The following is a 14456-nucleotide window of genomic DNA, read 5'->3' on the forward strand; positions in this document are numbered from 1 at the left end:
TTGAAGGTCGTTGATCAGGCACATGTCTTGACCTGTCAAGATCGTCCTCGTGCTCTTCCCAAGACCCGTCCCCTCGGGCGTCAGAGGTCACAAGGTATTAAAGATGATGTTTTCTAGCCAACGCTTGAGATACTCAGTCATCAAATATGGCCTCATGATCAACTCTAAACCAGCACGTCAAATCTTCAGAATTCGGAACCCAGAGTCTCTTGGTTATTCTCCTTCTTCCTAGACGATGGGGCAACCTTTCACGAAAGACGTGACAAGTCGACTTAACCCAACCTTGTTCACTGTACACTATCAACTCGAAATCATGACGCGGTGATTCGAGTATCAAATACATCTGCCTTTGTTTCTATGCAAATGATGGCCTCCAGTACTCAAAGTATGCTACGGTTCTTTGTCTTTTGGACATGCCTATTTCGCTGTGCGATGTTGGTTCGTTTAGTCCTCGCCCAGCCTGCGTCTTAATCGTTATGATTTTGGTGGCAATTGCGACTCATTTTCTACATCGTTTGACATCCGCTCATGCCCCATTTATCGCCCCTACACAAAGATTCAAAGCTTTGATTTGGCCGTGACTTCTCCTTAGGAATTGACAAATACTTTTGTCATCTGGCGATTCATCTTGATATGTCAACACACGTGTTGCTGCTTATGACCTTTCCAAGTCATGCCCGCCAACATGTGTATCCAGGAATCTAGGTGCACCATCAAGGTATATCAATACCTGTTCCATCGATGCTCTGACATGAAACCAAACTCAGCCTATTTCGCCTGTTCTCACTTGTGGCTATCAACTCTCACAGGCTGCGCACATCTCTAGGCCAGCGTCCCAGTTCGAACAGATTATCATGACACCCCAACTTGAAAACCCGAATGCGCTAGCATTTCCAGGAACTGTGGTGGTATTATCTCTCGGTATGCCAACACGAAGCTTGCTATAAATCAAGAAAGTGAGAACTGACTATAGTCCACAGACGGTGGTGGAGTCCGAGGTTATTCGTCCCTTTTGATTCTCAAACACCTTTTACGCAAGGTCACTGAAGAAGTCCTACGAAGAAATGTCATATCCATGCATGAGGATGTGCTTGAGCCACAAGAAATATTTGACTTTGCTGCAGGCACAAGCACTGGAGGGTCAGTCTGAGCATCCGTTTTGTAATGCCATTACCTGATGAGAAACAGTCTAATAGCACTGATGCTTTCCAAGCTTGGAATGAGTCTCGATGACTGTCTGGATCAATATCAGATGCTCTCTCGGCAGATCTTTGTCAAGAAGCGTTCTTTGTGTGAGCGACTCTTTGGCTCGGATATTTCCAAGTACTCTGGGAACCGACTTCAGACAAGCATCGAGGCATTACTGCGGCTTCGAGGCTATCCCCACAATATGAAACTACAAGACAATCAGCATCAGATCAAGATGCATGGGTACGTTTGTCCGGTCCTTCTTCTTGGCTTCAGTCTATGGATTTCATCGCTGAGGATTTGTTGCAAGATCTGTCCTATGTCATGAGCGACCTAGTCTCGGGCTTAGGTTCTTTTGCACCCAGGAGTGCCGTCGACCAGACTTTGAGGATAACCTAGACAGTGACATTGAGCTCCGCCATGCAGCGTGTGCCACATCTGCGGCACCATCGTACTTCAAGCCAGTGGTGGTGCAGAATCGACGATTTGTGGATGGGGGTTATGGGCAAACCAACAATCCTTCGTGGGAAGCATGGCGACATTATCGACATAAACACCATCTAGCACAGAACCAACCCATGATCATCATCAACCTTGGAACAGGCACCCCTGGCCCAGAGTCTTCCACAACCAATACCAAAAGACCACTCTGGACCCATTTCTTGCCCAACGCCCTAGTCCAGGCCTTTGGACTGGTGGCGGACCTAACCAAGCTAGCAACCGAATCGGAAAGCTGTGCTGAGCGACTGGCTTATATCGCAGAGTCTGACGCGGCCCAGCTTTTCTTCTGCAGGTTGAGTGCAGACACAGGAATCGACAAGGTCAAGCTGGATGACTGGAGAGCCGTCACAAGAAGCACCTCACAGCCAAGTCTTGTGGAATCTCGGACCAGGGTGTACCTCGAGGACCCTGGAGTTGTGGAAAAACTTAGGCTGGCCGCAAGCAGACTCGCAGACGTGTACGAGATGCGCCATGCACAGGCCAACACGGTCAACCCGGCGACTGCGGCTCTCTCGGAAGAGAAACGGGCATTAGATCCTGCCAGCATGGCATGGGGGCAGTTCGACTTGTTTGATGGAAGTTCTGGTCAGACATCTAAGCCCGAGAGATGTCATGAGCCCTGGACTCCCATTTGAAGGACAGACTGGTTCAAGTGTCAAGAATAGAGGTATGATTTGATGTTGGCCAGATGTTCGGCACTCATAAAGCGAGAAAATCTGGTGGCCACAGTAGCTATAATCTATCCCAGGGAGCGAGGCGGAGTAGGTTCTACATTAGGTTTAGTGTCCTATTATAGGAAAATCTAGCATCCAGATGTGCGCTGGAGAGGGTACCCTAGGAAGAGTGACATGGAGAGGAGTGCCCTGGAGAGATTGCATAGCAGTGATTTTCAGAGCTCTGTAGGCGACTTAGCTTTAGTTGCAGCTGCTCCTCGCTACATATATTTTATTACATTGATAGGTAGGTCTACGCGGCATAATCATGATCAACGGAAGTGGTCAAAGTCGAGATCTGAAAGATTGTTCAAGTGTTGATTCTTGATTTTTTATGTTTGGCTAAGTATTTTTGTAGATTTTGTTTCAATTCATAGCATCGTCGGAAGGGAGAGACATTCTTGGGCTATCACTACCACCAATGTTGCCATGATGGTGTAGCGCAGCCAGCAATGCTGTCAATCCTTTCATATGCACCTAAACCCCTTGAGCACCAGGCGCCATGCATACTAGGTAGCTACCATCCTGAAATGGCTCTTCGTGACAAAACTCCGGGGCGGTCTGTCTAGCCACGAGACTTTCTCAAGGACAGGAAACTGGCAAAGGCATCTCTCCAAGCAGCGACAATGTTGGTTGCCCATCCAGCTCCGACTTCTTTGATCTCCTTAGCTGGCTTCTCCTGGAAAGACTTGAGAATCTCATCGGTGAAGACGTCAAGTTCCATGGGAGTTGCAACTTTGTCGAAACGGTTGGCGGCGTCGAGATCGGTACGGACATAGGGGGCGACAATCTCGATGACACTGACATTGGTGTCGATCAGAGAGTCACGGAGGCCGATGAGGAAGGAATGGATGGCGGCTTTGGTGGAGCAGTAGACGGGGAAGACGGCCATGGGAACATAGGCCAGAGCCGAGGAAGTGATGAGGAAATGAGTCTCTCGCTTGACGGTTTGGAGGTGGTCGGCGAAGTAACGGGCGAGGATGAGGGGACCGACGTAGTTGGTGTTGATCTCGTGGATCAGCTTCTCATCGCTGAAGTTTTGGAGAGACTGGAAGTTGCCCTGGTATTGGATACCGGCGTTGACCCAGACGGTGTCGACATTGGGATATTTGGCAATCAATGCCTGAGCATTCTGGGCGAGGTTGGGAATGTCAGAGTTGTCGAGGGCGAAGGTTTCAAGGCCTGGGAGTTCTTGAGCGAGAGCATCAAGACGATTTTGACGACGGCCGGTGATGATGACCTTCTTTCCCATGCCATGGAAGCGACGGGCAAAGGACTCACCAATGCCACCGGTGCCGCCGAGGATGAGGATTGTGGAGAAGGAGTCGAGGGCCGACATGGTGACACAGCGAGATTTGAGATTGACTAGCTTTTTGAAGAACGAGCGCAGAGGCATACAAAGAGTGAGTTTGATTTCAAATTCTTTGAAACCCAGGATGGCGAGAAGTTGGTGTGGATGAAGAAAAGGTTGGGAGAGAGACAGAGGAATGCGAGAACGCAGTTAAATAAGTTAGAGAGAGAGAATGGGAATTGGGATGGGAAGCTGCCTCCCAGGGTGAAGTCTTAACAATCGCGCTCCTCTTTCCCTGATTGATGGTATTTCCATTAATTCCACATTAATTCCAGACTGTTAAGTCCATGGTAGACCCGAGTGTCTGTGTCACTGAATATAGGCATCATTTGAAGCGTTGGCTCACCTTTGAAGCGTTGGCTCACCTTTGTCCCATCATGCTTTGTGTTACAATGGGCGACTCCATTGACGACACAGTCATTGGAACGTGAAACATGGATCAAGGAACGACATCATGTCTGCATAACTGAGAGGGGTAAGTCTCTGTGACACACAGGCACTGAGAGCTCATCATGTTGGCAACCTGGTAGAGTAGGTAGAGACACATGTTCTCGTTCAAAGCATGACCAAAAGTCTGGTTCAGCAGGTTAAATGAAGACAAAGAATAGAAACCTTTTGATGTCATTCAGTACTTCTGTAGTCGATTGGTGGATCTGATGACCCCGGCCTGTCCCTGGGCGGGAACTCCGGGCTCCGGCAGTACGTCGTAATCATTTCCAGCGAGAAAACCATTCTCCGGGCAGCACGTGACTTCGAGAGACTGCATGTGATATCACGTGATATCAACAGGCCCCTCCATGCCCTCTCTCAATGTGCAATGCTCTATGTACTAGGTTCCTCTTCTTACAGCAAATTGAGGCCAACTTATCCATCACCTCATCAAATCTGCGTAGCCACTGTTCGAATGCTGTCTCAATCGCTAATCGTTCCATATTAATATTATGCTCCCAATTCTGGCCTCCTCAGTATCTCCTGTTAGATGTCACTCTCTTGACACGTCCCCTCTATGAAAGTCTTTGGCTGTCTGCTGAAATTCACTTGACGTCATTTCCTGCTCTCTGTCTTTCTCAAAGGAACATTCGGATCGCTTGCAGGTGAGGCGTCTGGGTCGTGCGGAGGAGTGGCGTTTGGAGGAGGGTCCGGAGTGTCTTTCTTATCTCCATTGCCGGAAGCAGTGCCCGATTGTTCAGACTCCGCTGTTGGATTGGACGCATCTCCTCGAGGATCGGCCTTGTCAGTTGTAGGGGGTGTTTCAACAGGAGTGGCAGGTTTGGCGTCTTCCTCGTCCTTGTCCTTTGGCTTGGGTTTGGGTGGTGCACTGGCGGGGCTCTCATCAGGGTCATGTGCTGGCTGGACAGGCACAGCGCCTGCAGCGGCGGGGACCTGGGGGGCATCGGCACCAGGCGAAGGGCCACTGGCCACAGGCAGAGTAATGGGAACAGGTCCGCCAATAACAACGGGGTGGGAGTTAGCAGGACGAGATCGTAAGGCCTGTCCACCTGACCCATCAAATCCGTTAGAACCAGCCAGGTACAGATCGGGGTTGTTGAGAGTATTGTTCCTGACAGCACGATCGTAGAGACGGGTCAACCTCGCGACCTCGCTTCTAACGGTGACACGATGGTCGTCCGTGTCAATCTCGTCGTAGCCGTGGACATTTTTGGCAATGCCGAGCCACATGACCTCGGAGTTTTCGATCTCATCGACAACGCGGTCCAAGTCGTCTCGATACATGCGAGCACGCATGGGCTGACCCTGTGACTTCAGATAGGCAACGATGCCAGCGATGATGGTGTTCATGGCGCCGAAGACGGTGATTAGAATATGGCTGCTTTCGCTCGCACCGAGGCCGGTCAAGGCGGCACCAAGAATGACCTGGGATAGCAACAAGGCGTTGGAGAGGGCAGCGGTGCTGTAGTATTTGAGTTTTTGGGCTCGCAGTTGGCGGGTGGCCCGCCCATAGAGCGATTTTGGAGGAGGCGTGAAGTCGGGTATGCGCACCTTGGGGTTTTTTGGTTTTATATCTGGGGAGGATGAAGGACAGCCGACAAGCATACAGAACTGGGAGTGCAGACTGGGACTGAACGAGTCTGCGGTGTCGGCGTATCCCCAGAGAAGGGGAGTTTGCTCGTTGGATGGCATGATGAATAGAACGCAGATTCTGCTGTTCCTGCGTCGTCAAAGCTTGCACCCCAACAGTCCAGCAGACGGAAAAGGGAAGGTGCCTCCACCCGGTGCGTGAGGATGGAAGGACCGATCGAGCAGCAACCAAAGCTGCCTCTGCCAGCACTCGCAGTAGAGCTCAATATCTGTCAACAGGCGCACTGAGAGAAAAAGAGCCCGAAGCCCCCTATATTAACGATCCCAGCGATGGGCCTCACGTCTCTGGTGGGAGACTTGCGGCTTATGCACCCCAGCTTACCGAGACGGCGTGGTTGTTGTGTCCAGCGTCGATTGAGCTGTTGAGGAGGGATAGAATTGATTTGGGGGTACGCCTAGAAAGTACGGTAAGCCAGGCCCAGCCCCGATAAGACCAAAATGTTGTTCCTTGCCAAACTAAGATTAGGTAGGGGTTAATCACGGATCGGCCCGTTGTTGGATTGCAATCGCTCAGTCCACGGACAGTGACATGCACCTCTGATTAGCATCTGGAGAACGAAAGACAGTGCAAAAATATGAAGGAATGGTGGAATTAGAAAGAAAGAGGAGAAGCTGAGATTGTTAGCTGCTAGCTCGTCGGTGTCGTCGTCAGCTTGGTGTGGTGGGAGGTGAGCGTTGGCTGCAGCCGACAACCCCTACCCCAGGACGATTCTCTCTTCGCCATTTGCGCTTCTGAAGCGAGCCATTCGCTGACGAGACGAAAGCGCCCTAAGAAGCGAACACAGCACCGTCAATCGCCCAGAAGAGACCGTCGATACTTAGCCGGACGGGTTTGCCGAGAGTTGCATAATAAGTGCCGAGACCCTCGCAGGGGCCGAGTGTTGAATATCAATATCAATATCATAAAGTCTCTGTATGTGTCTACCTATTTATCTGTCTGTCTAGACGCTCGATAGACACTACGTGAAAGCCAATCAATTCAAGTGAAAAATGAACTTGGCCTGAAACATAATCCTCGAAACGCCCTGTGTGATCGTATCAATCATGTCGAGACCAAACATTGAACATGGCAACACAGTATCTAAACAAACCAACTTGAAAGTTTCAGGACGACAAAGCCCTTGTTGAATTCCGTTGCGCCGTTCGCTGACTAGAGATTGAAAGACCGTAGGATCTGGAATGGAATGGCGGTAGGTGTGGACTACAGCATCAAGGTGATGGTTTTGTTCCTACCAGCCAACACCAGGGTGCCAGACCCCTCCCAGTGAAGCGCCAGGCCACCCTTGACCAGGTCTGACGGTGTGACCGTGCAATCCAGCCGCGGAGCCTGCTGACATTCCCAATCCTCCTAGGCCAGAATGCCGGGTCTGTTTGGCGGCCACAGCGGCCTGCTTCGCATGGCATGCCGTGGTCGAATGAACATGATAACAACATCGGTCGGGCATGACGATGGCCGGGTCTTTCCAGTTCTCGGTCTGATACTGCCAAATTTTCCTCATGATATAGCAGACCAGATCGGGAATCTTGAAAAGATCCTCGACAGCGTTTTTGGCGGCCTCGTTCCTCCGAAGATCCTGGTAGAATTTGGGATGCTTCATCATGTGGAAGACCATGTGTTCGACGAGGAAGCGCTTCAATGGACTCTTAGGAGGCCCACTAGAATGGGTGAGAGCGAGAGCAGCGAAATGGGGCGTCTTGCACATTTCTCCTTCTCTCCTCCCAAGACTCATGCGCACATGATCCATGATAGTGTTCTGCAATTCCTCCATGCCGAATTTGTCGGCCATGCCATAGGCAGCGGACATGTCGCACACATCAAAGGCCGGGTCGGTGCGTTGTGGGATTTTGCTCCGGTAAATCCAGTCCACAATGATAGAGAAGGCTTTTGGGTCGTCCTCGGAGAGATAGACTTCATTCTTGTAGCCCTCATCGAAGCGGTCTTTCTTGAGGCATTTTTCCATAAATGGAGACCGATCGCAGATCAGGCCGCGATGGAGGAAAAATCGCTTGCGCTTATGTCCGACAAAAACAGTCACGATCTCGGATGTGGTGAAACTATACAGGAAGAGCATTAGAGATGAGTCGAAGGGTGAGAATCCCCAAGAGCCGGGCTGGTAGAGTGAGTCAACTTACTTGTCAATATCGTCGTCCTCGTCATCTTCTTCGTCTTCCTCATCCTCCTCCTCTTCGAGACCCTCTTCATCACCTTCTTCGCCCTCTAGACTGTCGTCACCGTCTGGATCACCATCCTCTTCATCCTCCTCGGCTTCTTCAACCTTTTTCTTTACTTCAATGACACCGCCCTGTAGCGTCGGCGTGGCTTCTTTACTACTGGCTGCTGCTGCTGCGGCAACTGTAGATCTTAAGGTCCGAGTCTGAGCGAGAGGTGGGGTAGGATTCTGGTTTTGATTTTGTGTCGGGGTCTGTGTTTGGGACTGCGGCTGGCTCTGAGTCTGGGTCTGGGTCAGAGAATGGGTCTGTGCCTGGGACGTCGAGGACGCCGAGGACGCCGACTGTAATTGAGGTCGAGAGTTTGACTGGGTTTGTGACTGTGGTGGCGCCGGTGACCGTGGTGGCTGTTGCTGTTGCGATTGGACCTGCGAATGGGATCGAAGTTGGGGTTGAGGGTGTGCTTGAGGTCGAGATTGGGAATGAGGCTGCAACATGGGGCGCTGCTGTGATTGAGGTTGTGACTGCGGTCGTTGTTGGGGTTGAGGTTGAGCTTGTGTTTGAGGCTGCGATTGCGTCTGCGATTGCGTCTGCGGTCGCGACGCCGGCAGCGAGGTTGATGAGACTGGCTCACTGGGTGCCATGATGGCAGCCAGAGAGCTCATTGCGTGTCCGGACTGTTACCGGACGGAAAAGTCTGGTCCACTGAGGCCGAGCGCCGGGCGTCACGTCATGCGGAAGTGCCGAAGGCAAGGACAGGGCAGGAAAGTCTAGCGATTGACTTGATGAAATTGGACCAGGAGAGGGATGGAAGATGAGTCCAGGCGGACCTTGTTCGAGGTGAGATGAGGTTGGGATGCGGTGTGTGTAGAGTGACGGCAAAGGAGTGAACGAGTCAGTCAGTCTCCGTGGATGTGGGATAAGAGCCACACGGAGGTTGAAAGCGCAAGACTCGAGACAGCCGGACCGGCAATCTGTTCGGGATGGGGTCGTGAGCCGATGGAGATGGAGGTGGGAAATTGACCAACGGTGTGGTTCGGTGTAGTATGATGTGAGTGAAGTAAGTGGTGTGTGCTCTGGTGTGGTGCGGAAAATCCGGTCAATGGATTCCGTGGGTTTCGGAGTAATAAATTCCAGGGTCGGACATCTTTCGAGAGAGGGGAAGGAGGGACTGGGACAGATAAATTGGTCCGGAATGTGGAAGGTGCGGCTGATAATGCTGCAGTGCCGCTTAGATGCCGCAGAAGGAGCCGCTGGGGGTGCCTATAGGTAAGCATGCCGTGGGTGCGTAACTGCGTACCTGCCCTGTGGTGGGAGCAAAAGGCAAGACAGGCAAGCGCAACTACCGGTGAAGGGTGGGGTTTATTTCTAGAGAAGGGCGTGGAATGTGGGAAGGTACAGTAAGTAAAGCATTCGTGTGCGTCTTTCGGCAGGAACAACTCTCCCGTCGGCGTCGCCTTATCAGCCTGTACTCCGTGGTCTTTAAAGTATCAGGGGGCGCGCCACGCACATGCATCACCCACCTCTACCCTCTGCCGAACGGCGAGAGCTCTGTGGCCGACCCTGACACCGAAGTCTGAGTCTTGAGAGTCTCTGAAGCCAAGTCGGAAGTCTGGTGTCGGGCTTGGACTTAGCCCTGACTAAGACCTGACCAGACACTATTTGTACGCATATAGGCGTAAGCATTGCACGGGCACTAGCGATGGGGGGCACTCGGGGATCGGTCGGGGGTTACTTTGCCTATTCCCACCACCTATTACACTTCGCCGAGCAGCTTGGCGGCCCAACAACTCCATCAGGCCTGGTCACGGCCGAGGGGCATAGGCTACCACCGTCCCTCTTATCTTTCGGAAGCAATTAAAATATGTCTACTCTGTCACCGGTCGCAAGAACTAGAAGCACTCACATCTATCCTGTCCTCTCTGCTATGGTGACGCACAATTCGTTGATTGATCTGTGCTGACAGAGCCGCTCTTCTGTACGTACATTTAACATCTGATAATCGCTAGAGACATGAATCGGCATTTTATTGCATTTAACGACGGCCCGTGTTCCGGCTCCGGAATCAAAATTCCAGTACTTGGCGCCTCGACGGCTTCTGCTTGCCCTGAGTTGTACGGCAGACCAAAAATACCATTTCTGCAGAGAAAATGTCCCATGGCGTCTATGGAGAACAGATCTTCTCACCACACGACATCAACACCGACAATCGTCATCATGGCTACTTCTCTTCTATAACCTGCTCTCCCTCCCATCTTGCCATATTTGCACAACCAGTTTACCAAACTGTGAGCCTTTCGCAAGAATTCTGAAAAGCTCCTCGAGTTCGTCTGCCTTTTCCACCGTCAATCCTTGCACAACTGTAGACACATTTGAGTGGATCTTGTGTGTGCGGATGAACTGCATCATATCGTGGAATTCCTTTCTTGACCCCATAGTTGTGCCCACCAGCTGAATGTTGCGCACCAGTGCCTTCATCGTGTATGGCATGGTCGGGCTAACAGTCATCCCATATGAAACAATCACCCCATTGTTCCTGAGAAGCTTCACACCCGATTTCACAATCTCTCCTCCAGCTCCATCGATGATGGCATCGAAGGTCTTCCTCTCTGCTGGGAGAAGCGCAAGGAGCTTCGACTCCCAATCTGGTTCGGTGTAAAGCACGCCTCCTGCAGCTCCCAACTCTTTTGCACGCCTCAGCTTCTCACTGCTGCTTGATGTGACATAGACTCTGCATCCCAAAGCCACGGCAAAGCGCAACACGTACAGTGCTACGCCTCCCCCAATCCCAGGGACCAAGATGTTTCGACCTGGCACGGCATTCTGTGACCGCGCCATGAGTCCTCTCCACGCCGTCAGTCCTGCTGCTGGGATTGCTGCCGCCTCAGCGTCGCTCAAGTGTTCCGGAGCCATAACCACATCGGCCTCGTCCACAAGCATGTATTGTTGCAATGTACCAGTCCCTGCAGGGCTAGCTCCCAGCGTCAAGTAGCCTTCAGGCGACTCGGGCGCTTCAGGATGGCTCACCCAACCCTGTCCGGGGTTGATTATTACCCTTTGTCTCATCCAAAGGCCGGACGCTTGTGGACCCATGTCGACCACAACACCTACACCGTCTGATCCCATTGCCATGCCGAATTGAGGTTTGGGATAGAGGTCGTGCCGCAGGAATAAATCGCGATGGTTTAACGCCGCAGCAGATATTCTCACAAGCAGCTGCGTGCCCTGTGGCTTCGGAACCTTCAAAGTGGCTACCTCGATCCTATGATGCAACATGACCTGCTAAGTACACTGCCGACTGCAGTTGCATACAAGACTCACGGGTAATACACCTCTCCCTTCTTTCCTGGGATATGCCTCATGACAAGTGCTTTGGACTCCATGATGTCTCTTTCTGTTTGAAGGGACCCTAAAACAGTTTCCTTGTCGGTGCCGTGCTAGCGATAGAAATAAAGTGCTTCTACTCTAGGTGATGCGAGCCGCGAGGATACAATATATGTAATATTATTGCCACAATTTACATGAGCTTGGTGGCGGTCAGGATCCAATGCAATACCTCGGCATACTGCACTATTATTTACTTTGTACCAAAATGAACCTGGCGTGGCATACCATAGCTAACACTGGGGAAATCAACGGTCTGGTGTCACTGTAGGTTAGAAGTTCATCTCAAGTTCAATTATGCGTAGTCACTCCTCGGCCGCCGCGGTTGACGGTTCGGCAGGTAAGGGAAGTGGGTCTCTGGTGTCTTCTGAGTAGATTTGGGCGCCATTATGCATAAGCCAACACCACTTCTCCTAGCTATGGCTTACCGTTACCCCAGCCTCGGCGGCCCATCTTAGGCAAATCATCTCCTATCAGCTTTGAAGGACAATTGACAGACTTCTACAATTTACTTTGCTCTGGGAGCTGGATCAGTTCAGCACGACCGCCAGAGATACACAGTTTGCCAGTCTCCAGCACCCTGGTCTGGAATAACACCACATTGTCAGAATCACTCTTCCAAGCCTCGGTCCTCAAAGTCTGCCCGGGATAGACCGTCCCAGCAAAGCGCACGCGAATGCTCCGGTAAGGCCCATACTGTTGATAGATGTGCTTGCCCGAAAATCCGAAGAAAGCCAGACCGTGAAGAATCGGGCGCTCGAATCCGACACGATGGGCGACTTCAGGATCGATGTGTAGATCATTAGTGTCGCCATTCAGACGATAGATTGCCGCTTGTTCGTCGCTGGTTTTCTCAACGCGTTGGAAATCCGGTGTCCGCGACGGTGGTTTGCCAACTGGCTTTGCCAAAACACCCTCGATTGCTTCAGGAGGTCCACCAAATCCACCCGCGTCACGTACATAAAGAGACGATTCGTTGTAGAAGATGTCTTTGCCTGACCTCGCATCTTGAGTCGTGTATGCTGTCGTGACAACCGCCGCCTTCTTCTTGTCCAGCACTTCAAGCAACCGTGGATGTGTCACGAGCTTCGTACTCGTGGGGATGGGGTATTTACGGACTTCGAGGTAAATCTCGCCATGCAGGAACTTCTCTGGATGCCAACCGGGGACAACTTCGTCGTAGCTGAAGGGTAAGGCGGCGCCAAACCAGGGGATCGCCCCAAAGGTTGGAATGACTTGCAAATTCTTGACTCTTTCATAAATCAAGGGAATCTCCGTCCACTTTGCTCCCAGAGAAAGATCTACAAGAAGCATTAGTTTCCACCACCCAGAAGTCTCATCTACTATAGGATCCAACTCACTGTATAAGATGACATCTCTTTGAGTGTATTCAAAGATTGACCCTTCGGTGCGAGCTTGCTTTGCATTTTCGATTCTTGTCAATGCACCATGCTGGCGTGCCTGGGTTGTAAGAGCTCTCAGGGAACCGTCATCTTCTCCAGGGTAAGACAATGCAGACTTTTGAAATTCACCCAACACACCCAGATCTTGACTAGCCGAGTCCAGGCTTTGACATTCAGTTCCTTCGTTGGCTTCAAGTCTCGTGCGAGCGTGCCATCCAGCGCCAATTTCAAACACTCCGCCGGTTGCCGGGTATGGGACCACATCTGAGCACAGGAGGACGACAAACGGAGCTGAATATTCAGCCAAGATTGCTGGATTACTTCCTTCTACGGCCACGGCCAAAGCAGGAGTCGAGGCCACCGGTGCCACGGCGTTGACTATGATGTTTTCCCGAGCACCTTCTCGTGCGAGCGCTTGCGAGAAGCCCACAATGGCACATTTCTATCTTTCTTGTTAGGACATAGTCCTTTGGACAAACTTTAGAGGGATGGGTTTATCTCACAGCAAGAGAATAGTTCGACTGTCCGAAATTTCCATATATGCCACTGGTGCTGGAAATGTTGACCACTCGTCCATATGACTGCCGCACAAAGTGTGGCCAGGCCGCTTTGGTAACCTTGTACAGCCCATCGAGATGGACTTCCATAATCGAATTCCACAGATCGTCTGTCATGTTAGCAATAGACTTATCTCGCACGAATCCCGCATTGTTGACAAGCACATCGATTCGCCCACACAACCGGATCGTCTCAGCTACAATCTTCTCCCCTTCATTGACCGAGTACACCACCGTGTGGGCTTTTCCACCCTGTGTGCGGATTTCCTCTGCCACGGATGACGGATCTTTCAAGTCATTGACAATCACAGTTGCTCCTAGACGGCCGAAATGCAAGGCATATTGCCGACCGAGACTATATAGAGTCACAACAGGTCAGTATGTTCGTCTTGTTGCGAAGAAAACAGATACGAAGCAGACAAGCTCTTACCCTGACCCAGCTCCCGTCACTAGAACCACCTTTCCATCAAAGCGGATATTTCTCCCTGGGGCATTCTGGCCCAATTTTGTCGTCTTTGCCAGGATAGCGCTGAAATCTGCTGCTGAGTTGGGATACGTCGGGTTCGAATAGTCATTGATGTCGGTCCATTTATTGAGGATGGAGCCTGTAGTCAATCCGACGTCTGGGTTCTGCCATGCTCCAAAGGATCGTTGCCATCGTAACTTGCGGCATCGAGTACCTTGGACATGGTATAGATGTCCCGATTCGGTCTGATTGTTTCCGTGAGTGAGAGCGGCTAGGGCTTGAAGAGAGCTTTGCAGCTTGTTGTTGCTCGAGCCTCTTTCATTGTCGTTGCCTGTCACGGAGCCCGAGAGCGTGGCAGCTATGATATTGTATTTCGCGCCTTCTTTGGCAAGCGTTTGGATGAATCCTAGTTGTCCTAGTCTGGCGGCCGCAAGTAACGGCGAATCCGCAGATCCAGAACTATCGAACACCGAGCTTGTGCTAACAATTCGTCCAAACTTCTGTTTCTTAAAGTGCGGCCAAGCAGCATGTACACACTATACATCACTATTAGTTTGACCTTGCTTGTGATTTCTGATTTGAGATGGCGGTCTAACCTTATAAGACAATTTGAAATCGCTTTCG

At 51.3% G+C, this 14456-nt stretch overlaps 3 protein-coding genes across 3 annotated transcripts; all 3 read right to left on the reverse strand.

Annotated features, from left to right (window-relative positions):
- Window positions 1–4444: 4444 nt before the first annotated feature.
- PV10_00584 (uncharacterized protein) lies at window positions 4445–6202 on the reverse strand. The gene has a single exon (XM_016364688.1). It carries the CDS (start codon window positions 5893–5895, stop codon window positions 4798–4800), a length of 1098 nt encoding a protein of 365 aa, XP_016228337.1. The 5' UTR covers window positions 5896–6202; the 3' UTR covers window positions 4445–4797.
- A 543-nt stretch (window positions 6203–6745) lies between these two features.
- PV10_00585 (uncharacterized protein) lies at window positions 6746–9454 on the reverse strand. Its single transcript, XM_016364689.1, has 2 exons — window positions 7987–9454; window positions 6746–7908 (listed from the first exon to the last, which is right to left on the reverse strand). The coding sequence occupies exons 1-2, from the start codon at window positions 8685–8687 to the stop codon at window positions 7083–7085; spliced, it is 1527 nt and encodes a 508-aa protein (XP_016228338.1). The 5' UTR covers window positions 8688–9454; the 3' UTR covers window positions 6746–7082.
- An 800-nt stretch (window positions 9455–10254) lies between these two features.
- Window positions 10255–11405, reverse strand: PV10_00586 (uncharacterized protein; the record flags this gene model as incomplete). The annotated part of the gene is made up of 2 exons (XM_016364690.1): window positions 10255–11284; window positions 11344–11405. The coding sequence occupies 2 exons, from the start codon at window positions 11403–11405 to the stop codon at window positions 10255–10257; spliced, it is 1092 nt and encodes a 363-aa protein (XP_016228339.1).
- Window positions 11406–14456: the final 3051 nt, after the last annotated feature.

The sequence above is a fragment of the Exophiala mesophila genome (assembly GCF_000836275.1).
Source record: "Exophiala mesophila strain CBS 40295 unplaced genomic scaffold supercont1.1, whole genome shotgun sequence".
Lineage (NCBI taxonomy): Eukaryota > Fungi > Ascomycota > Eurotiomycetes > Chaetothyriales > Herpotrichiellaceae > Exophiala > Exophiala mesophila.

Coding starts and splice junctions, on each gene's coding strand:
- PV10_00585 (XM_016364689.1), bottom strand. CDS start 8,687: ATGAGCTCTCTGGCTGCCATCATGGCACCCAGTGAGCCAGTCTCATCA. Junction 7,909..7,986: donor GAGGACGACGATATTGACAA/GTAAGTTGACTC, acceptor CTTCCTGTATAG/TTTCACCACATCCGAGATCG.
- PV10_00584 (XM_016364688.1), bottom strand. CDS start 5,895: ATGCCATCCAACGAGCAAACTCCCCTTCTCTGGGGATACGCCGACACC.